The sequence below is a fragment of the Thamnophis sirtalis genome, unplaced genomic scaffold (genome assembly GCF_051295495.1).
Source record: "Thamnophis sirtalis isolate CommonGarterSnake01/CBP01778 unplaced genomic scaffold, rThaSir2_p1.2 scaffold_7, whole genome shotgun sequence".
NCBI lineage: Eukaryota > Metazoa > Chordata > Lepidosauria > Squamata > Natricidae > Thamnophis > Thamnophis sirtalis.
In genome coordinates, this window is record NW_028261387.1 from 23,337,335 (window position 1) to 23,362,232 (window position 24,898).

General features: G+C 34.7%; 1 protein-coding gene across 8 annotated transcripts in view; it reads right to left on the bottom strand.

The window, feature by feature from the left end:
• LRRC7 (leucine rich repeat containing 7) overlaps positions 1–24,898 on the bottom strand; it is a 227,964-nt gene that overhangs the window by 42,759 nt on the left and 160,307 nt on the right. For 6 of the 8 annotated variants that reach the window (XR_015697250.1, XM_087719478.1, XM_087719481.1 and 3 more), the window contains 6 exons: positions 22,944–23,007; positions 20,762–20,836; positions 18,205–18,349; positions 16,988–17,060; positions 9,146–9,275; positions 2,233–2,348 (listed from right to left, as the gene is read on the bottom strand). Coding sequence is in view for 7 of the 8 variants with exons in the window: in XM_087719478.1 (XP_087575604.1) it covers positions 2,233–2,348; positions 9,146–9,275; positions 16,988–17,060; positions 18,205–18,349; positions 20,762–20,836; positions 22,944–23,007 (603 nt within the window). In the remaining variant the exon portion in view is untranslated. The remainder of the gene's footprint in view (positions 1–2,232; positions 2,349–9,145; positions 9,276–16,987; positions 17,061–18,204; positions 18,350–20,761; positions 20,837–22,943; positions 23,008–24,898) is intronic. The other 2 variants (XM_087719484.1, XM_087719483.1) reach the window with 1 other exon arrangement.

Here is a 24,898-nt window from a genome sequence, read left to right on the forward strand (position 1 = left end):
AAGAGAGGCTGATTGAGATTCTGATTTATAAGATTTATTAAACTATAATTTTGGAACTGGAGCTAAAACAGGTAATCCTCAATTTACATTCACAATTGAGTGGATCTTTCTTGCTATAGTTGTTAAGTGAATCACTGCAGTTATTAAGTTAGTTAGATGGTTGTTAAATGAATCTGGATTCCCCACCTTTGCTTCTCAGAAGATCATAAAAAGTGATCACATGACTCCATGACATTGCAACTGTCATTAAGTATGAGACAGTTGCCAAATATTTGAAGTTGGAATGTTTGTGTGAAAAGTGGTCATAAGTTGCTTTTTTAGTACAATTATCATTAAACAAACTGTTGTAAGTCGAGAACTACCTGTATAAAAGCAATAATGACCTATTTCAAAAAATATTTTAGCTATTCCATTTATGTAAGAAATCTCTTGCTTTTGCAGGAATCTCATTGTTACACACTTCACTATGTCTCATTAGCTATCAGTTTTGTATAAAATGTGATGTGACACTCCTTTCATGCTTCTGTCACAAAAAGTGAAAGCAATTTGGTGCATATATAAACCAGCTCATGCCACTGAAGTTGCTCATGCAAATGCTGGTGTCATTCTCATTCTCTCTATTATACAGCATGCCCAGAACTTATCAAATAGAAAGAAATTCTTAGAAATATAATGTTATAAACTACATTCCATTGTTGAAATCAAAAGAAGCTTTTATGTTGAATTCCAAATTATTTTGTATTAAATGAAAGAATAACCGTTTTAGATCTGAATAAAAGAATTATCTATCCAAAATTCTATATTCATAGAAGATAATCAGATGTCAACAGGAAGCTTACAAGTAGCAATATTATTTTCACATTTATTTCTTTAACAGTTGATATCAAGAGACCTAAGGTAAAGGTAAAAGTTCCCCTCGCACATATCTGCTAGTCGTTCCCGACTCTAGAATGTGGTGCTCATCTCCATTTCAAAGCCAAAGAGCCAGCACTGTCCGAAGATGTATCCGTGGTCATGTGGCTGGCATGACTAAACAATGAAGGTGCACGGAATGCTGTTACCTTCCCACCAAAGGTGGTTCCTATTTTTTCTACTTGCATTTTTACATGCTTTTGAACTGCTAGGTTGGCAGAAGCTAGGGCAAGTAACGGGAGCTCACTCCGTTACACGGCACTAGGGATTCGAACCGCCGAACTGCCGACCTTTCTGATCCACAAGATCAATGTCTTAGCCACCGACCCACCGCATCCCTATCAAGAGGTCTATAATGCTGCAAAATGTTTAGGAGCGCATTTAGTTAAATTCCTCAATTAAAAGCCAGAAGAAAGAAAGATATTTTTATATTAGCTCAAGCTGCCTTTTAGTACTTGTTTCACCTAAACAAGTACTAAATATGCACCTAAATAAGCACAATTATTTGCATTTAGTATACATTAGTCAAAATGAAAAGTGACATAGTTTCTTTTCAAAATTACATTTGAAGGAATCCCCTATGATTTTTTTTCTTCCTTTGCCTATGGGGAAAAAGATTTGTTGTTTTCTAAGCAATAAATATTTTAGGTGCTCTTTGGGATAGAAGGATCCATTCATTTCATATTTTTTTAGTCAGACTGCCAAGAGAAATGTCAGCTAGACTCAAGGATTTGTACTGGCATAGACAATTGAAGAGAGGTCCAATGAGAATTAAAGAAGAGCACAATGTGTATCTAAGTAAATGATCACTTCAGAAATCAACTTTTTTGGATAAGCATTCAATACTGATTAGTTTCCCTGCTGCCAGTTTCTTTGTATGTGCATTCAACTCCATTAAGCAATTGGTAGTCAGAAATAGTTTCTGAATTACTGCACCCAATTAGATGACCATGTAGGAGCAGATACTACGTGCTACTTCAAACCTAACCTGACTTTTTTTCTTTTTCCTACTCCTTCTTGTTTCCTTCAATTCTAATTATATGGATTAGATTATCATTGATCAATTCCTTAAAAAAGCTCAGCTGCTTTATGGTAAGAATGAAATAACTAGAGCAGGAAAATACAACAGTTCCAAAACAGAAGTTCTTCCTGAGGGCAAAATATCTAGAAGCAAAAAGTATAAATTTATATTTGTTATTCTGTCAACTAATAATTTGGTAACATTTTAAAAGAAGAATATTTTAGTAATTTACACAGCAGATGGTTCTATATCCTTGTGATGCTCATAAAACAAATAAATTTATACAATAAAAGTATTACCTGTTGTCACTCAAATTTAAGACACGGAGTTTCTGCATTTGACCAATTTCATCGGGAAGAAATTCCAGTTTGTTTGAACGGAGGGACATGACGGTTACATTTTTGCAGCTGCCAATCTATAGACAAGAAAGACAGTTGTTAGACATGTTCAATGAGATTACAACAGTTTAGGATTCATGAATTGTAATGCCTTAACATTAATTAAATTTCATTATTTTTCACAAATGAAGGCAAATATATGTGCCCCAGGATATTGTTGCAGGATCCAATCTGGATTGCTCATGGGGACCAGAGATTTTGTCTTCCAAGCTTTCAGATTTATGCTGGAGCCCATCATGTTAAGAAATTTACCAGCTTAAAGTCCTTATGCTCTCCGAATGATATGCCTAATATTCTTATTTCCCACATAATTTCTCTAACAATGTGATATCACAAAGTGCCTATTATTCTATTACTGGAGCATGTTTTAACAGCATTCTTGCTTTGCATGCATAGGTCTAATTAGTTTATTAAAAAGCAAACTTTCTCTAAGTTGCTTGCAATCCTTCAAAGGAGTTGTGACCTAGCTCTTTTCTCACACCAATGGGGAAAATATATATATGCATTCAGGTTAGCAATGAAAAATGTATCACTACTCTGGCAATGCAGTTTGTTTGTTTATTTTAATGTATATGCCATTCCTACATAGACAGCTCACAATAAAATATATTGCAGGGTCCAATCTGGTCAGGGTCCCAATTTGGAGCTTGCAACATTATCCTGAGACATGTATATTCACCTTCATTCATAATAAAATATATCTATGAAGCAGATATTTTGAGTTACGTTAAAGGTCCCTAACTGATATTTAATTAATGTGTGATGACACTGTACGTATCTTGTATGGATAATAAAGTGATCCAATATCTATACTGATAGATAGGATGAAGAGGATGGAACATGGTCACCTATATTTTTGAGGATAACATACACATAGAAGCTCCTTATGTTGCTTTTATTTCTTTCCTCTGTCTATATAGCCACCATGCATAATCTGTAGAGCCATGAGGCAAAAGTGGATGGGTATTAATGGAAAGTGATATACACAAGAAAAAAAAGTGTTTTTTAAAATAATAAAATAACAAAAGACACCTTGCAACATTATTAATAAAAATGGAAGAAGGGCATGATGATATGCAATGCAAATGCAGAACAAGAGCCCTGTTGTCAATTCTCAGATTATGCCACCAAAGGAAATCAACATTGAAAACTAGTACACGTTAGAAGTACAAAGCTTCACTTGTTTCATCTTGCTGAGCTTTTGCAGTTTTTCCATTCTGCTATACTTCAGATCTATTAGCTAGCACCGTTGACCATATAATCACCCTGATTCTCGACATGAATCAGTTTCTAACTCTCAGAATAAACGTTATTTTAATTAGCTTTTCCTAATCTGGATAGAGTTAATAGAAGCTGTGGTACAACATATATGGAAGGCATCAATTTCTGAAAGGCTGTTCTAAAGTAATACGCGTATATGGGGTTAATATCATTGCCACTTTGAAAACATCCTCTGAAAGAATAGAAAAGGACAAAAACATATTTGAGAAGCCCCATGTTTTCAGAAGCCAATGGATTAATTTCTGCTTGGAATTTGTTGAATAATTTTGTTCATATCTGATGTTTTTTCAAGAAATTAACACTTTATCTAAACTATTAAAAAACTAAGTATAAGATTCAGGTTTTGAATGTAGAATCCATTGACTATGCCAATATTCCCTTGGACTCCCTTAGAAATATTTTTAAAGAAATTGAACTGGTTATTGATTAATATTTTCCCCTTTGTACATCTCACTTATAAAAAGATAAAATTATAATATATGAAAACTAAAACATGAGACTCTACTTTAAAAAAATCAGCATTAAAGAAATGGCCCAATATTTTAACAAAGCTTAAAAGTATTATACTTTTAAGGACTAAATGCTCTGTAGCCTCAGGATATGATTTGCCAAATACCACAAGCATTATAAAAAAGTATTAGAAGACTGATTAATTTCTCCAAAGAATTACTAAAAAGTGGACATGATGAAAGATGAGGTGAGAGTCTTTTAGAACAAACTAAAAAGAAGAAAACCATAATAGTTATTAAGAGTTATGCTGAAGGGAAATCTATACAAGGATAGTTGGTGGAATAATAAACTGGAAGAGTCTGCAGGTAACATAATGTATGATTTGCTGTAAAAATGTGAATGGCATATATTGTGTAGAATGAAAATCAAGAAACAGTGTTGGTAAGAAAGTAACCAAAAAGTATAAGAAACAGTTAAGATTAAAAGAAAAAGAAAAAAAAGAAAAATGATTTTGATGAAAATAAATAGCTAGGAAGATAATGAAGCAAGAAGTTCCTAGCTGAGTGAATGGAATTAAAAATGAAAACAGTAAAAGTATTTGGAATGAAACTGAAGTGAGGAAATGATGAAGATATATTTGTAATTTTGTATAAAACTGAGAGTAGTATACAGAAAGTTTTTTTAAAATGCTATTAATGCAAATATTGAAGAAAACTAATAAGGCCACAGAAATCTTAAAATACAGATGTTACTTGCTTCTGAAGTAGTTGTGTAAAGAATAATGTATGTATGAAAGCTAAATCCATTTGTGATGATTGGAAATTGCTGCTTTGTTCACTTTAGGAAAGGAAAAGGTTATTTGGAATGAATGTGAAAACTATAGGAGGATTACTTTGTGAAATGTGTCTGGGAAATATTAGTAGCAAAATTTTGAGTTAGAGGGTCCATGAAGAGATAATAAGAAAAATGTGGAAAATGCAGGATATCTTTATGCTTGGCAAGTTGTGTGCAGATCAAATTTTTGCTCTTCAATAGATCATTAAATCATATGCTAACATAATCAAGCTTATAATGGACTTGTATATGGAATTGGGAGACTGATAAGGAAATAAAATACGCATGAACATAAGTGGCATGGTTAACAAATAGTTCAATAACTAAATGAGGAGACTAAGATAAAGTTTTGTGGAGTTCCCCTGGTTGCTTCATGCATTTATGAACAAATGTATAAGGATTGCAAGCAATGAACATAGATGTAAGTTGCTTGGGTACATAAATATGTCTTCATACGTTGTATGAAGACACTGCTGTGTTATTAGCTAAGAACTTGTATGATTTATAGTGCTGAGTGTATCGGGCATATCTGAAAATCAATGTATTAAAGAACAAAACAGTGGTATTTGAGAAGAAAAATGAAGTGAATGATTACAAGTATTATAAATAGCAAAAATTAAAGCAAATAGATGAATTTCTGTACCTTGATAGAATATTTACTAAAGATAGGAAGATGGATAGAAATATTTTATTATATGCAAATGCTGTAAGAAAAGTAATGGGTAAATAGCCAGTCTGTTGAGAGAAAAGAATGTCTTTCAAAAGAAGCAAAATGGCTGAGTATAAAAGCATGCTTCTACCCACTTTATTATTTGAAATGAAAGGCTTGTCAGAAGGGTATGAAAATAAGTCGAATGCAATGAGAAAGGATTACTTAAGAAGTATGTGTTGTAAAAAAAAGAAGAAGAGAGAAGGTCAAGGATGAAAGTTGTTTGAATGAATGTGGAGTAACCAGAAAGAAGTACATGGAAGTGGTTGGATGATATAGAGAGAATGGTTAGAAGGGTAATTGTAAAGAAATATATTACAGAAAATATATTTGGTTGAAAGGAAGTGGTGGTTGAACAGAGCTGAAGAGATCTTAAAAAGAAAGGGGTGAGAAGTATAAAGTAAAAGCAGATGTATAAAGCATGTTATGGATATGGAGATATAGCATGATAGTATACGTATATAAATGGGAAGCCTGTCTGTGTAGGTATTTTTTCCTGTAGCCAATAATCATGTTTCATATGTTGAATCAACCAAAGAAGGGTGGTCAAAATGTCCATGTCCCAAGGGAAAACAATGAAAAGTGTATTTTCTGGAAATCCTTCTAATCCCTTAAAAACAGCTCTGCTCTGTGTCACTTGACTGGGAGTAGCTTAGAATGAATGAATTAGCATCTTTCCAAACTGTCTCTCCCATAAGAATAGATTAGGGAAAATTTTCAGACATTTTTATTTCCACAGATTTTGTAATAAGCCATCAAGTTTGAACTCAATCCTTATTTTGCTGTTTCATTCTGCCCCCTCCCCCCTCCCCACTAATATTGGTCTTCTCAGAAATAGTTTTTGGAGTTATCCTGCTGATAGCAGACATGCAGATCCCTGACTCACTTTTCATAATTTTTAATGACTTTCTATTTGGTTGAAATGCTGTCTCTTAACCAAACAAGCTAAAGACCACTGGAACTAATAAAGAAAAAGCATAAAGTGATCATTCTACTTAGGTCCTGTGGAAGAATGTTGTTCAGATTTCCAGGAGGGAAGGTGTGCATTCCAGAGGAGCAAGAGACAGCTCGGTTTAGAGCAGTGGTTCCCAGCATGGGGCCTACGCCCCACCAGGGGGGCAATTTGATTTTTAATGAGGGCAATTTGAACCTTGTTTAAACCAAGTTAATGGCCTTTTAGGCTTCCTCTACGTAAGTTCACTTTTTGAGTAAAGTAAGAATTAAATGTCATGGGACGGGGCGGTCAGGATTTTAAAGATGCTTAGGTGAGGCATGGCCAAAAAAAAAGGTTGGAAACCACTGGTTTAGAGAGTTTGTTTGGGTGAAAGAGAATTAAGACATCTTAAGAGTATATGTTTTATGGTGTAAGTACTTTGCTTTAGTTTGGGAAGATTCTGTCTATAGGTAGGAAACATTAAAGGAAACTGCTTAGAAAAGTCTCAAAATGCCTTTCTTGGTTTTTGAAGACTGATGGGTCCAGTTAGCAGCTTTATAGCTATATTGTGTATCCTGAAATAAATGCAGTTGTTGAAATGTTTTCAAAAACATGAAATTCCTGCTGTGAATACTGGAGTTGAATACTGGAGTAAATAAAATGACCAGAGACAATGATTAGCTGGGCAGTCAATGATTGGATCTTGTTTTTTACTTTGTATGACTGAAATTAAATGAGAACATTCTGAAACACTAAGATTGCAATCATGTTTGATCACTAAAATTAACCTTTAATTAAAATTAACAAAAAAAGAGAACATTTTTCTCTTAGACTGCCACTAGAGTAAACTTTGGATGATTCTTTAGTTTCTAAGTCATCTGCATTACATTTTTATTACTGTTTACTGCAAAATAATAGATAATAATGTTCACTTATAATCACATTGTCTGGATCTAGACCGTAAGCCACATTCTCTGCCATTCTGCTTCTTGGATTTCTATACACTATGAAAGATACCTCTACAACAGATGAAGAAAGTCATGTGGAAGTATATCTTCTATTAGAGGTGTATGGTTTTTTTCCCCACTCATAGATCATAGGTGCATAGTGCATGTATACAATAATAGCACAAACCTAATCTTTTATTTTATGAGGACCTTATGAATGAGATTGCTCTTTTTCAAGAACATCTGATGCCTTGGAATGATAACCTGCCCCAGCAAGATTGTAAAAATTCTTAGAGCTGTTTCTTATAGTTGTTAAACTGTCTGTTTACTTGTGGAGGTATGATGAAGAGGAAGGAGAAATCTTCTAAAACTGAAAAGATTGCTATTGGATATGCCCATAATTTTTCTCATTCAATAAAGCACTGTCAGGTCTCAGAAAGGTAGAAATCAGAGTTACAAATATTATACTCTTCTAATTATATATGTTCATGATTAGGTGTTCCAGTTATCAGTCTTGCAAGCTATGCTAATAAAAGAGAAGAAATCAGAAACAATTCTCATAATAGACAACCAGTTGATTCTAATGTCTGCTAAAGATGCAGGACTAAGAAGTAGCTGAAGATGGAGGAGGGAGGGAATAAGATGTTTTTTATCATCTTTAACTGATTACTCCTACAGACATTTATGGAACCCAAGAACTGTATGGAACCTGAATCATGAAAACTTGGGTTTTTATTGAAAATTATGTTGTTTCTGTTGAAAAAATATTTTTCTGAAAATAAAAACAATAATAAAAGATTCCATACACAGAAGAAAAAATATGCTTCCTTGATTCCATGATTAGAAAGGTTGAAAATAAAAGTCCCTCACCCAATGAATGATTAAAAATTGGGCCAAGAGTTTTCCAAAAATACTACTACTAAAGCAAAATAAATCTGAAAGAAAAATGAAATTGGTCCTCCTTGATTATGCTTATGGATGTGGTCTGCTAGATGTTAGTAGTCCTTCAACTATTAATGAAGTTGGGTGTTTTTGCAATATAAATTATTCAGAAGGAATTATACAGGATGGCTTTTGCTGCCTGTTAACACAGTATTCATCTAACCACTGTTCTCCATATTACAGACCAATACTACTTTGATATCATAAAGAAATACCTTCAAATCTCCTGAGACTCTTATCATTTTCTTTTTGAAATGTATTAGCTGCTGCATTTCTTTCTGGACAGAAAGCAATTTAGTAGCACTAGATGACTGAGGGAGCTATCATCAATACACTTATACAGTAGAACCTCTGGTCATGGCCATAATTCATTCTGTAACTTTGGTTGCAACCTGATTTGGTCGTGACCCGAACCTAACCAAGATTAATGCAGTGGCCACAAGTGGGTTGCTGTTGTTTGTAAATAACACCCCCCCCCAGTTTGTTCATGGTCAAAAGGGTTTGTGACCAGAGGTTCTACTGTAATTAAATCTGGAACTATTGCAAACTACAATAGTTCAAACTCCACCCGGATTTTGGATACTATCATTTCCCATTCAATAAATGACTAAAGCACACAGTCCTGATACCTCTTAATAATGATACAAATGAAAAAAAATATTTTAGATGAAGACTAGGCATTACTGAAGTAGATTGTATTTCCCAATAAATCCTTACTTCTCTGGGAAGTTCACTCAGGAAGTTTTCATCTACAGCTAAAGTTCGGAGATTGTGTAGATAGCCAGTGGTGGGAGGTAGAGACTCCAGTTCATTACAGCTGCAGTCAAATTCTTCTAATAAAGATAAACTGAAATGTTAAGTATATTTGTTAGTCTAGCTCTCAAAGGGATTAATCATTATTTTCTTTGCAATTAAGTTTCTACATTCAGATTTGTGGATTACGTAAAGAGGCATAAGATTTTCAGTGGGTGAAAATATCAATTATCTTACACATTTCTTTTAAATTACAAAATAAAGGTATACTGGAAGTGCAAAAGGGAGAACGATTTGGAGCTGCTTTCAAATTAAAGCAAGCAATAATCCATTCAGTACCACTATTGTCAACAAAAACTTCCAGTTTTCCAGACTAAAAGCTACTTCACACAAGAAGATTTCTATGTGAAATTACAAATAACTACTATAAATGAAATAAGAAAGGTCAAATTCATAATGAAATGAACTTTATCAATATTTTTAAACTATCAAATCCTGCAAGAAAAATGGCAAAAATTGAAGTTGAAGTATTTTATACTTGTAACCATAATATCACATTTGATTTTAAAAATGTTTTAGTTTAAAAACTTAATGATTTGTTGGTTGCTATTACTTGAGTACTATGATTACAAATGATTATGAACAAACAATAGTGCCTAAAGAAAATGTATTACTTGAGCACTACATTTTCTTTAGGCACTATTGTTTCTTCATAATCATTTCTTAATTCCAACTGCATTAACACAGACTATTTAATAAAACAAAACTTTATATAGTGTATCCTTCCACTTTGATTCCCTTAATGACCATAAAGTATAAAAATAATTCACAATTAAAGTTATGGTACAGCCCTTGTAACATAGCTTTGTAAATCAGCCCTTGTCAATGAGGCATTCAAAGGAAATTTTATCATTTGTAGGAATGTTTTGTTTTTCAGACTGATAGGTAACATTCTATATAGACCTTGTATCGGAAAAAGAAATACAGTGAAAAACAATTGCTGCTAAAAGTTTTTGGTGATATTATTATAGGTAATCCTCGACTTAAAACAGTTCATTTAGTGAGCACTTAAAGTTACAATGTCATTGAAAAGACCATTTTTCTCATTTACAACCATTGCAGCATTGCCATGGTCATGTCATCAAAGTTCAGATTCTTGACAACTGATTCATACTTATAACGGTTCCAGTGTCCTGAGGTAATGTGATCACCTTTTGTGACTTTCTGACAAGCAAAGTCAATGGGGAAGCCAGATTCACTTAACAAACATGTGTACTAACTAAGCATGTTACTAATTTGTTAAGTGATTCCCTTAACAAATGTGGCAAAAAGGTTGTAAATGGGACAAAAACTCACTTAGCAAATGTCTCACGAAATTTGGGCTCAATTGAGGTAGAAGGTCGAGGGCTACCTACCGTTATTGTAAACTTAAAGAACATATATCAAAATATGAATTTGAAGTTGTTTGATTAAATACATTTCCCTATTGTTATTTAAACTTTAGCAATTTTACTGGATTACCTTAAACATCTACATTTGACTGTTTACAAATATGTAAATCATCTCTGAATAATCTAGGAGATGATTTGGGGCAAAGAGCAGTTATTATTTAACAGGAATATATTTCAATTATGAAATGTAGGCGGAAAGAGGACATATTCTGACATCTCACAGTCTATAATAATATGTTTTACAGATGGCCAGATTCCAAACTTCTTTCTCACAAACTGCCTGAACTCATGAAAAGGTATGAGCATCCTGTAAACCCTTTCATTTGTTATCTTTAAAAGTCCTTAGTCTAAGAAATCTAAAACAATTGATCTATAAACAATAACCTATTTAGTTCCCCATATATATTTTTTCTGCTAGTAGCTACTCAACTTGTAGGAAAATTGACTGAAATCTATCATCCTTTTTAAAGCTATGTGGTAATTAGTAAACTTGGTTGCAAAGAGAACAGCTGAAGGCTCTGTTAGGTTTTTGATTTTATTGTTTGTGCTGCCAAGCTGCCATTCAAACCAGAGAATGCAATTGTTTGGAAAGCTAACATTCAGACAAATTAGCTGAGATCCACTTTATGCTTGTACTGACAGAAGCTAATCCAGCCATAAGCATTGTACTTTAACAGACCACCTGGCAGAACAATCATGATTCATTGTCTCTACAGTATGCTAAAAGATGTGATATTCCTTTATAACTGTCATTATGGCCTGAAATAAATAAAGCTGAAACAGGAGAGAAACACTGGGTTTCTGATGACATTCATGGTAATATGACTCTAAATATTGCATGTAATCTTATAGAACATGGCTGTCAAACTCAAGACCTGTGGGCTGGATCTGGCCATGGGATGCTTAGATCTGGCCTGCGGGGCTGCCCTGGAAACAGCAAAGGACTGGCCCACAGTGCCCCTGCCAGAGAAAACAGAGTCCGGGCGGTCACACACGGCCCTCTCAAGCTCTGTTTTCTGATGCAAGGACCTGCTGCAGCCCTCTGCCAGTGAAAATGGAGCCCAGGAAGCCTTGTGCACGGTGCACGGCGCACAGTGCACGGTGCACGGCACACGGCTTCCCTGGGCTCCATTTTTGCTGGCAGAGAGCTAGCAAAACAAACTAAAAGCAAAACAAAAGGAGAAATGTTTCCCCTTTTGCATTTGAGTATCCAAAAAAGGGCAGGAAAGGAGAAAAGGAAAGAGGAAAGAAAAAGAAAAGAAATAAAGATGGGAAGACAGCAAGAAAGGAAAAAGAAGGAAATAGGGGAAGGAAAAAGAAAGGAGAAGAGAGAAGGAAAAAGAAGAAAAGGAAGGAGATTATAATGAGAGGGAGGGAAGGTCTGGGGGAAATCCTGCCTTAGCACTTGGTCCACCAAGGGGGCCCCTGACATGAGTAAAACCGAACTAGTCACACCTACCCTGGCCACACCCTGCCCCTTGAGGTCAAACACAAACCTGATGCAGCCCTCAATGAAATCGACTTTGATACTCCTGTTATAGAAAGAACTGAATAGTTCTCCAGTCTACAAATTATTTTATTCATTAATGCAATATTTAAATCATTTGTTTTGAAGTTAAATTAATTTTAAAACCCTATAAATTAATATATTAATGATATATTATCATTAATGACATAAAATTATCTATTATGGTTCCTCATTACTTTAAAATCAATTATTCTTATTGAATACTGTTCAGAGAAACTTGACATTCTAAGACCAAACAGGTCTTAAGTATTGCTTAAATATTTTACATTCATTGATTCATGAGTGTAGAAATATGTATTTTAGCTGTTTTCAGAAATTTCTCTGAACATTTAGTGGAAAGATCACTTCATCTCTTTAAAAAAAACCATGCCAAAATGTCTTCCTTTACTGAAATATGAGAAGTCATAGTTCAGTGACCAGGAAGGAAGGAAGTCAGATAGATAAGTTTGCTGGCTGGCTATACAGATGGAGGAGATTTTTAACTTCTAGCAAAATCCTTTGTAAAAATAATGATTTTGTAAAAACAAGACCTCTTGAACATCTCTTAGATAAGAGTTGAGATGAAGAACTCAAGTGAATTGATCAAGCATACTGATACCCAATCCCCTGTTGACTGATGATTTCACCCAGTGATTTAAATGATGTTAAACAGGAGTCTCTGACTCAATGTCTCCCTCTCTCTCCCGTCCCACCAACACCAACTGGAACTAGCTGTGGTAAAAAGTTGAGAACTACCACAATATTGTGGCTGTCCCTCTGCCTCCCCTCCTCCTCCCTTTATCTACATTTGGTCCAGGAAGATAACATGATCAGTGTTATTGAAAACTGCTGAGAATAATTGCAGAGCAACTGCACCATCCCTATCCCAGCTCTGCCATAGGTCATTAATAAAGGTGATCAATGCCACCTCTATACTATATTCTGGTCTGAATACTGATTTTAAAAACGGTATAGATTATTCACTTCATCTTGGCTCCTATAAGCTGAAACCTTAACAAGAAGATAAATTGTTCAGACAAGTGATGGCTTCTTGAGAGGGATGAGCCATTCCCTTACTCAAGGATGCATTCATTACTACATGGCATAGCCACTTGTCACTATCTGGACAGCTTTAAATAATCAGGTGGGTCTTGAGTTTAAAGGATAGGTGGCCACATTAATTGCACCAAATATCTTGACTGTCTCCTCAGGATTTACAGGGTCAAACATCTACCAATTAACAGAACAAAACAATGCCTTAGTCAATTTACCTGGACCTGTCCAGGCAGAGTCTAACTCTGGGTAGATTCAAGTAAGTTTATATGCAAAGTACCTGGAATATTTTTCATAGTGGCCTTGAGGTTATTCCTGTGATTCCTCCCTCCACAACAGAGTGTGTCACTCTAAACAAGGCCACTACTCCCTGATGCAATAAGAATGAAAAAAATAACCATGTCTTGCTGCTTTTCTTGCCATGATGCAATTACTAATGTGGCACTTATACATGTTTAACTGTATTAAATATGATTAATAGTATTTTATATCAGTAGTTTGCTGAATATTATCTGAAACAGATTTGTGTTAGAAATGGAAGATTTTTTACAATTACTAATGGGAGAATGAATTCACAGATTGCTTTTTTTTTTACTATGCTGCATATAATTTATTATGGACACTTGAACTGACATTAAATTCAATTTATAATCCATAATATTCCACGCTGTCTGTTGCATGTATTGACTTTGGATGCTACCACTGAAACATGAGACTAGGAATAGATAGGTTTTATTTGTCAGAGATAATACAATTTATAAATTCTTCAATAATGTCCAAACAGTTTATAAGAAGAGCTGGCCTTTAACATGGGAACTATCTTGCAAGGTTGCAAGTTTAATATAATATTATATATTATATTATAATATAATATAATAATATATTATTTAATTTTAATCATTTGTAAATTAACCTGGCAATTGGAAATAGGTCATTGACTATCATTTATAGACAACTTGAATAGGCCTATAGAATGTTTTTATTGTTCTTTTCTCCCAGATTATAATAATAGACTTATTTTAGTATATTATGTAGAATCCCTGCAGATTTTACTCCTCTAGTTGTAGCCACTATACAGGGTCGTGCTCATCTCTGTTTCAAAGTCATTGAGCCAGTGGTGTCTGAAGATGTTTTCACTGTCATGATTTTAGTAGATTACAGATGAATGATTACTCTCCCCACTATTATTTATCTTATATAACTAGGGCCAAACTCAATAAAACTTCCTTTAGAAGTTCAATTTATATATTTTGCTTATAATAATAAAATGCAAGGACAATTGATGTTTGTAAGAATCATAAAAACGCATCACGCAGATATAATGCATTTTGTTAATATTTTACACATAAAATGTTTTGCCCTAAGAAAATTATTATGTCAGAAAAGAGTTTAGCCTTTTACATAGTATTATCACTATCATTTTTTGTTGTGACTCAGCAGATGTCTGCTGTGAGTCTTTTCGGGATACAAGATTCATTATGCAGCTGGGGCTTGTTAGGGGCAGGTTTGGAGATAAAAGGACGGATGCTGCCACGCCCCAGTCGCAGGAGTCAACGTTCCTTTGTGCGTTCCTTGGTTGGTACAACATTGCTTGATCATCAATCGTGGTTTATGGAAGATACACTTGGATAAGTGCTTTGTGTTTCCTGTAATCCTGATTCAAGGCTACACTTGGAGAAGTGCATTGCTTCTAAGAGTTGTTTTGAGAAAGAGCTCAAAAATCAAATCTGGAACTTCTAAAAAGATCTTGTGATTCCTTTCCCACCAATCAAAGCCAGATTAATATCCTTCATCAAAATGTCTTCCTATGTGTAACATACTTTGCAAAGGAAAAAAAAATCGTACACATCATTGCAAAGATGAAGGGAGCCATTAGCAGCAGGAGATTCTAGCTAATTACCATTTAAGCAGGCAGAACCTACTAGCTCCAGACTTTGAGCTGATACTCTAACCATGTTCAAAACTGTCATTTATCTGGAATTAGCAACATGATCAGCCACAGGCTAGTTCACGCTGAGCTCATTTCCACCAATTATGCCTTTCTCACAATAAAAAGATTTGTCTCTACCCCACAAAAGGGAATGGCATGATACTATACCAAATCAGTTTCTAAGAAGATTTTTAATGAGTGCGAACCAGTTGCTCCGAAGATCAGCTGAGAGTGAACCGGTTGGCTCCCACCTTCAGGTGGGCCAGCTCACCTGCCCCCAGGTTATACTCACCTATATTTCCTTGTTTTTTAGCTCAGCTGATTGGTGCGGCAGAATGGATTGCCACGCCTCAGCTATTTTCTTATGAACTGTGCATGTGCGCACAGCACACATCAAGCATGTTAAGGGTGTGCAAGTGCTCAGTGGTTGTTAAACCGGTAGGATCCCACTCATGTGTATATGTTAGTTTTCTCTGGGGGCTCAGGGTGGTGTGCACAGTATTCTCCCTCCTATTTTTCTACTCTTTTAAACTGTTGTTAAGCAATTTACATTCTAAACAAATAAAACATATTATCAGTTTCTTATTTAATAAAGCAGATGGCAAAATTTTATTTTAAAAATATTACACTATTAAAAAATAGTCCATATGTTTGTTTAAGACAATGGGACCAGAACCAGATACAGGTTTAAAGTATATTGCTCTTTGGATCCTGACCTTTTCTGTTTTGACTTCATATCAATTGACGAATTTAAACATTAACAAACAATATACTGTAACTCTGAAACTACAAAGATTGGATGTTCACAGCATGCAAAAGCAAAGCCAACTATATGTAGTGAAATATTTTCTGTTGTTATTCTATGAAAGTTGTTAATTTTAATATTGTTTCAGAAGCTGACATATTCCAAGGTTAAAAGGCTGGAAAATATACTTAATATACTTAGCTCTTCATCAACTGAAATCAATAAATTAGTATTTTAAAAAGAAAACCAAGATCCTTTGACTTGATTTCCTCATGCAGTTACTTATGTAGGGACATTTATGGGGCTTTTGGTCTTGCACAGAACAATAGGTTGAACTTCTAAGGTTAGGCAATAAACTTTTAAGCAGGAAATCTGTACCAAGAGCTCAGTGGACATTATTCATCCAATAGTTTATTTTTAATAAGGAAATAATGAGTAAGAGCAGATCATAAAGTTATAAAAGGAGAAGCAAATATTGTATAACAAAGAACAACAATTAGGAAAATAGAATTAATACCCACTTTTGACAATGAGTATATTCCCATGGAGAATGATGTCTAAGTATTACTAAAAGAAAAGGCCATGCCAGTGGGAAATGCTTTCTCATCTGCTTTCCCATCTGGTGGAGAAGATGAACCAAAATGATTAATCAGAACAGAGCTGGAAGGGACCTTGGCAGTCTTCTAGTCCTACCTCCTGTTCTATTATACAATAATGTAATTATTACATTATTGTAATTATCATTGTTATATCTTATTATTATTATTAATGTAATAATTATTACATAATTACATCTATTACATAATAATGTAATAATAATATAAATTCTATTACACAAATACAACTTAAATGGATTGAACTACATTATCTACAGAGTTTTAGTGACTTTGGTTTTGACATTTCTGCATATAATATAGAAGAGTTTTTGAATGCTTGATGAATCCAAGGTATGATGGAGCCCATCAATATAGCAATGATCGAAATAAACCAAAACTCAAAAATACAAAGAAAGAAATTATGCTGCAGAAAAAAAAGAAAAGGAAGAAAAGGAAATAAGTGGTTTTTGTTGTTGTTGTTAAGATATAACCAAATGAAAAGTTTTAAAATGTTTTCTACTTACTTTCCAATAGCATTGGGCAGAAGTGTAAGTTGATTGTCATCTACTTTCAAAGTAGTAAGTCTTTTCAAGAGCCCTGGAAAGAGGAGAAAGGAGGAGAGAGGTGAAAGAGAGAAAGAAAAGAGAGAGAATGCTTGTTAAATAGTTGGTTAATGTTTCTTAACACTGGTTAAGAGAGAAAGAATAAAGCAGCGGTGTCAAACTCAAGGCCTGTGTTGCTTAGATCTGTCCTGGGAATAGCAAAGGACTGACCTGCAATGCCTCTGATAGCAAATATGGGGCAGTCCCCCGCCCCATTTTGGCTGGCAGGGTGCTATGAGAAGCTATCCAGACCAAAAACGGGCAGAGGGGGCTGCGTCCCATTTCCACCACCAACCCTGGCCGGCCCACAGAGGACAACTACAATGCTGATCCAGCCCCCAAAGAAATCCAGTTTCTTTGTCACCCCTGGAATAAAGGGATAGTGCAAGCATATACTACATTTGTTTTGCAATGCAAAATGCAGTTTTTGTTGTTTGGTAGTTCTTTCTGAGTACTATGTTATGATGCTTATTAGAAGGTTTATGAACATAAGTGACTTGAAGTAACAGAATTGAAAGAAAGGGAAACACACAGAAAGATCTGATAAATCAACTGGAAAAGAACTTTATGGTTCTTTTCCATAGAGAAACACACTACTTTTCCAAGGATACATCTATTTTTGCTGCTGCCAATACAGTGCATCCAAATGGATTGGCATCCCATTTAAATTAATTCCCACACTATGCTTTTTAAAAAGTACTTTGAAACTTATTTTTGAAGATGTTAATTTTACATCAATAATTATTCTTGGTGACATCTTCTAAATGAAATTACTATATATAGTGTAAGATACATTCTGAAACAAAAATGCTATTGAAAACTTTTAAGAAACATACTCAAGCATGAGTTCTCACATAGAAAAATTATAAACTGAGCAATCTAATGAAATGCACTTCTTTAAACTTTGAAGCATGACATAAAAACTTTCATTTGTGTTCTTTAACTTAATGTAAGTTAAACTTAATATAATATAACTTAACGTAACTTAATGTAATATAATTTTCAAGTTAAAGTTGCTAATAGCTCATGCTTACTGGTTTGGTTCCCCCCCCCCCCCCCGTTACTATTGAGAAGAACCTAAATGCATTTCATCTATTACCCCTAATCCAGTTCCAGAGTAGTCATTATTCAGTCAATACCTATAGAATCTGGCAGTTGTTGTAGCATATTTGATGACAATAGTAGATCTTCAAGGGCTTCACATCCTGATATGTCCAGATCTATACTTTCTATCCTATTTTTTGACATATCCAAGTATATCAGTTGTTTTAATCGTCCTATAGACTTGATAAGATTACATAAGAATATAGTTAGTTGATTCAACTATTCATTGCAGTTACTAATATTTAATACAGTAATACACCACAAACTTAAAAGTTAATGAACAAGCAATGTCAATTTATTGAAGCAAAAGTAATCTGTCTTGATGTCTCATTGATCAGTTTAAATGTAAAAAGCAAGGACACCCAAAATATATTAGTTTCTAATATTTTGACTTAAACTATAGTTATTAAAATTTGAACATTTTGTGCAATATCCATGAGGCAAAAGAACATAATACACTGCCACCTATAGCCCGCCAAATGTAGCTCCCTAGATAATGGACCTTCAACATGCCCTCTCTGCCAGATTTAGTGGAAAGGGCAGATGAAATCTGGGAGAGACAGTCTATCAAGTAACCTGATTCCATGCTATGGAGGATTTTAAAGGTCAAAATCAGCACCTTGAATTGGACCCAATTGTAATGTGTGTTCTTCCAGAAACATACATAGTTCCTCATGCCACCACATTTTGCACCAGCTGAAATTTCTAGATTTTTTTCTAGAAACTAGAATCAAGGGCAATCTCCTATACAGTGCATTGTAGTAGTTCAATTAGGAGGTAACCAGAGCATGAGTGACAAAATGTGTGTGCAAAGGCCCTTCTAGCCAACATGGGCGATATATTAGAACAGGTATGCTGCATGCACTTCTATGATATTGAAAGACACCAACACATAGTCTATTATATGAGTATATCTTTATACTGGATTAAGGTACACATTTTGATAAGCATCCTGGTTTCTTTGATACCGCAGTACAATGTTGTGTCCTTACAGAAGGCAGTAACTGTTGCAGACTCAAAATAGTATAATCAGCTCATTATTTAAATCTGGAAACCAGGTCTCATCTGAAATAATGGACCTTTGACAAGGACATCCAGCATGATTTAATCAAAGCTCAAACTTTGTTTGTATTGCCTTTCTATGGGAGACTGCTCTCTTATACTAAATATTTAGCAAATATTCCTTGCCCAGCTCACAGGACGGCTTTTATTCTCTCTACTGCCATATAGTGATATTGATCTTGTTACAAAAACAAGGTCATAATTTTTCTGTCAAGTCCTTACTCAGTGGAGAAAATAAACAATTTCTCATGTGTTCTTGATGTTGTTTGTCCCTTTTGAAGAGCATGGCAAACTTAATAACAATTCTTAATCTCCGGTCTCCGGATACGCTTCAAAGTGCTAGTCGTAACTTATAAAGCCCTTCATGGTATTGGACCTAGGTACTTGAGAGACCGCCTTCTGCCAATTACCTCCCACAGACCCGTTAGATCACACAGGGTCGGCCTCCTCCGGGTTCCGTCTACCAGCCAATGCCATCTGGCTACTACCCGGGGGAGGGCCTTCTCTGTTGCAGCTCCGGCCCTTTGGAATGAACTCCCCGCGGAGATTCGGACCCTCACCCCTCTCCAGGCCTTCCGGAAAGCCGTCAAAACCTGGCTGTGCCGGCAGGCCTGGGGTTGATGAGTTCCCCTCCCCTCTCGACTTGTATGGCTGTATGACTCTTGTGTATTTTAATTATATGTATTGTGTTTGTATCCCCTTTCCCCTTTTGAGTTGTTCGCCGCCCTGAATCCCTCCCGGAGAAGGGCGGCATACAAATAAATTAAATCTGAATCTGAATCTGAATCTGAACTCTTGCTAATTTGGAGATTATTTGTTCATCTTAGTTAAGAAACATCACTAAATCTGTTGCAGTTGACATTATTTTGGCTTTATGAACATAATAAAGATTTATTTGATTTTCAATTGCCATAGTTACCGGTTTAAGGATTTTGGTAATTTGCTTCTCCTTTTAAGTTGATTTACTCTTTTATGCTGATCTATTCTTTTATTAATTATTATTTGTTTTCATATAAGTGTTTCTTTCTTCTTCCTTTGGGTTTATGTACTTTTATTGTTAAATCTATATATTACTGAAATTCTCCTGTTTGTCTGTGTATAATCTTTAACTGGGTGAAATAGTCCATCCTAGGGCAACAATTTTTAAACCAAGGTACCTCAAATAGGCTAAACTATAGAATGCGTCCAAAACCCAGAACCCAGATTCTGATGAAATAAAAATTGGACAAATTCTATAAAATATGTTGTAAAATGAAAGTCATTAAATATTTTATGATATAATAAAAATGTCACAAAAATTTCCTGTGGTCAACTTCTGATGCTTGACTGTGCTGCACAGTTCAACATAGGCTATTTTTAAGGCAGATACATATGTCAATATTTCCCTGAATTTTAAAGAACTTTTTCAGTAAAGGCAGTACCAAAATAACTTCAATAAAGAAAAATGATCTGCACTTCCAAAATATATTTATTATACAATTCTACAATATTATATATTTCATATGTACATATATGTATATACAGCCATACCCCAGGTAATGTTTGAAGTGAATTGTTGTCCATCCATAATTCTTTTAGGTTTTGTATTTGTTCCAGAACTTCAGGCTGCAAAAACAAACAAACAGCTTTTATATAAACATACACTCTTAAGTGATTATTCATTAAATATTATTGAAATTCATATTTTGATTTACAAATGGTTTAATCAGTCTGTACATCAGTTGGTCAACTAAGTATCAAGCTGACACTCATTAGAACTGGGTGGAAAAGTTAGCAGCCCAAGTAACAATAGTAGATTTGGATAAGTATAAGTGAATCATAAGCTTCCTAATAGACAGGAAGCAGCAGGTGAAGCTAGGCAAAATCACATCAGATACCTGTATAAGTTGCACAGGGCACCCCCAGGACTGTGTGCTTTCTCCACTTTCTTCCACCAATGACTGCATCTCAAAAGATCCCTCTGTTAAAGTACTGAAGTTTGCAGATAATACAACAGCGAGGTTGAACAATTAGCCTTATGGTGTGACCAGAACAATCTTGAACTAAACACACTCAAAACCATAGAAATGATGGTAGATTTTAGGAGAAACCCTCCTATACTACCACCTCTTCCAATACTAGACAACACAGCATCAACAGTAGAGACCTTCAAGTTTCTATGTTCTATAATATCTCAAAACTTAAAATAGACACCTAACATCAAAAATGTCTTCAAAAAACCACAACAAAGACTGTTCTTTCTGCACCAACTCAGAAAGCTCATACTGGCCAAAGAGCTGCTGATAACAGTTCTACAGAGGAATTATTCTCCACCTCCATAACTTTGGCTCTGCAACCAAAGAAGATAGACACAGACTTCAATGGAAAATTAGAATTGCAGAAAAAACAATTGCTACCAACCTGCCTTCCATTGCGGACCTGTATACTGTACCAGTCAAAAAGAGGGCTGTGAAAATATCTAAAAAGGAAAAGAGGCTTAAGGGGGAAATGACAAAGAGGCCTGGGGAAAGAGAGAGGGAGTGAAGGCAAGAGGGAAGATAGAAGTTTCTGTGGGGCAAGCCTAAGGGAGAGAAGGGCTTAGGATAGAGAGGTTTCTGTGGGACAAGCCTGAGGGGGAAAAGGGGATAGGATAGGCTTTTGTGGGGCAAGCTTGAGAGAGAGAAGTGGGTAGGATAGAAGAGGCTCCTGTGGGGCAAGGAGAGAAATCCATGAAAGAGTAGAGCCAGTTGAAGGAGAGCTCAGCAAGCAATTCAAGAGAGGGGGAGAGGGGAGAGAGAGAAAGGAAGAAGGGCCGACCAATCACACACGTGAGCCACCAGCCGGGAAAAGACTGACCAGCAACCCACCACATGACCTGCCTGCTGAGAGGAAACTGACTACCATGACACTACATGACCAAGGCCAGTAGAGGTGCCTAAGCAAGGGTCCAGTGTGGACCTGTGGCCATACCAAGAGAGCAAGGAGAACCAGGACTCCAGTGGCCCTTTCGGGGGTAGCGCTATACTTGTATCTTTGTAAAATTTATATTGTTTTATTTCATTTCCTAATATAATTTAGGTTGATTGCTTATTTAGTAATCTATGACTATCACTAAGTGTTGTATTTTATGATTCAATATGAATGTATTATGATGACTATGATCATGATTTATCACTTACATCTTTATGTACACTGGGAGCTTATGCACCGAAGACAAATTCCTTGTGTGTCCAAACACACTTGGGCAATATTCTATTCTATTCTATTCTATTCTATTCCATAGGAAATTTTACAAACTTTAAACATTTAAATATTATGAGTTATAGAAAGTATAAGCCTTTATTTTAATAATTTTTATGTTACTTTGTTTTCAAGTAAGATCACTGTCTGCACTTTCCCATATTATCCCACAAAATTTACAGCAATAGGTACAATAAACAAAGAAATAATTATTTATATTCTGATTCTCCTATTTTCTTCTAAAAAAAGGTTCACAGACAGAAATAGATCCATTATCACTCCATAGCTGATTTTTTAAATAATCTACATAGAACAGAACTTTGTTCAACATATAGAGGAAATTACATAGTGCAGCAACCGTTTTTTTCCCAAGGGAGCAACTTTGCCTTAAAGAGAATAATGATATGGATCACTAGACTGAGGATTTGTATATTAAATGACTGCTTCATTTAGAATGATTGTTTTTGTTTGTTTTTGAACAAATGTTCCTTACCAGCTCAGAAAATTCATTATTACCCAGGTCAAGCCTCTCCAGCTGGGTCAGTTTGAGCATTGATCTACAAAAAAGCAAAGACAATTATAATCATTTTATCTAATAATAAATTAAGTAAATCTACAGTATGCAAAGTGATAAGATATGCATTCTTATTCACATTGTTAAAACCAAATAAGTCATAGCAGTCAGCAATTTTTGTCAAATTAAGAAATTGCTGCTTTTATTATGAAAGTAGTTTTGGGTATACAATCTTATTATGGATTGAAGATCTTTAAGCTTAAAATACGTGATATTGTGTAAGAGCTGGCTCTTATTTTATTTAAATTGAGATTTTAAATCTGTAGAAATATTAAAATCTGATCCTCTTCAAGGAACATTTTGATAAATGGAAAATAATTTTTGCAATACTGTATTGAAAATGATTTGAAAATTGAAATCATTTTCAATACCATATCAAAATGCTAGCATTTTGTAATTATGGGTTGGGGAATTTTCCAATCCCAAAATATTGAAAGTATCCTATTAAATATATAATATGAATATGCTAAGCTCACTGTACATGAGCTATCTGAACACAGATATGAAACCATATTTTGCAATACTGTAATACATAGGCTAAATACTAAACATGTAATGCAAATTATTCTGGCTTGAGTTTTCCCTCATTGTGAATTTTATACTGTTTCCTATTTATTGTTGCAGTAATTTGGATGGAGCCGAGGTGGTGCAGTGGTTAAATGCTACTTCAGCTGACTGCAGTTCTGCAGTTCGGCTGTTCAAATCTCACCAGCTCAGGGTTGACTCAGCCTTCCATCCTTCTGAGGTGGGTAAAATGAGGACCCGGATTGTTGGGGGCAATATGCTGACTCTGTAAACCGCTTAGAGAGGGCTGAAAGCCCTATGAAGCGGTATATAAGTCTAACTGCTATTGCTATTGCTAATTTCAATATTAAACAATGAAGGCTAACTTCTGGCCAAACAATGCAACACTTCACTTCAATATTTGGATCAATTCTCCCAGTGGTGTTGTCTAGATGTGTTGAATTTTTGTTCTGTAATTCTCTGCCGGAATAGTTTTAAGATTATCATGTCAGAAAAAATAGCAGAAAGGTAAAGACTAGTGTATTGTAGAGAATATTGATACAAAAAAGTTGAAAACTGTCATTGTTTGACTTGCAAGTTTATACAATTTATCACTGATGAGTTTTGTATATTTCAACTACTTATATGTATCTGATACTGTCTGCCTAACCCCATAATTTACTTATTAGTAACATTTTAAAACTTAATGAACAAGACATATGAGAGATCATACAAGGCGTATTCTCCTCCAAAAAGAAATTGGCTATAAAAAAATTGTACTATTTGACCACATAACATAATATTTTCTATTCTAAATTATCACTTGACTTTACTCCATTCTGTTCCTTTGATACCTTGTCCCAATGAAGCTATTAATCACTGTTACAAACAAACTAGTCTTTTCCTTGTGGCTGGACATGGAAGGCATAAACAAACTGTCAGCTACTCTTTCAATTGTCTTTTCAATTTGGGCAGTCATTAATAAAAAAAGAAATTTACTGACATGCAATGAAATTTTATTTGCATCTTTAGAAGAATAATAAGTGTTAAGTTAGATTAATTACGAAAACTCTTTTACAAGTAACTATGATCCTTCTTCCTTTCTCCCTCCTTCCCTCCCCTCTTTTATTCAATGCTGTTAAATTCACCAGGACCATAAGTGAAGCATTTATTTGGCATAAATCATTTATCTCAATGTTATACACCATTGCCTCTTATAATTACAAAATGGTTCTTTGACATTTCTTTGAGATACGGCCTTTTGAACAACACACTATTTAGCATTATGGAAAGTCAAACAATTATATAAGAGAAAATCAACACTAACACTGCTCTAGATAAATACTGACTTCATAGGAAGCAAATCAGAG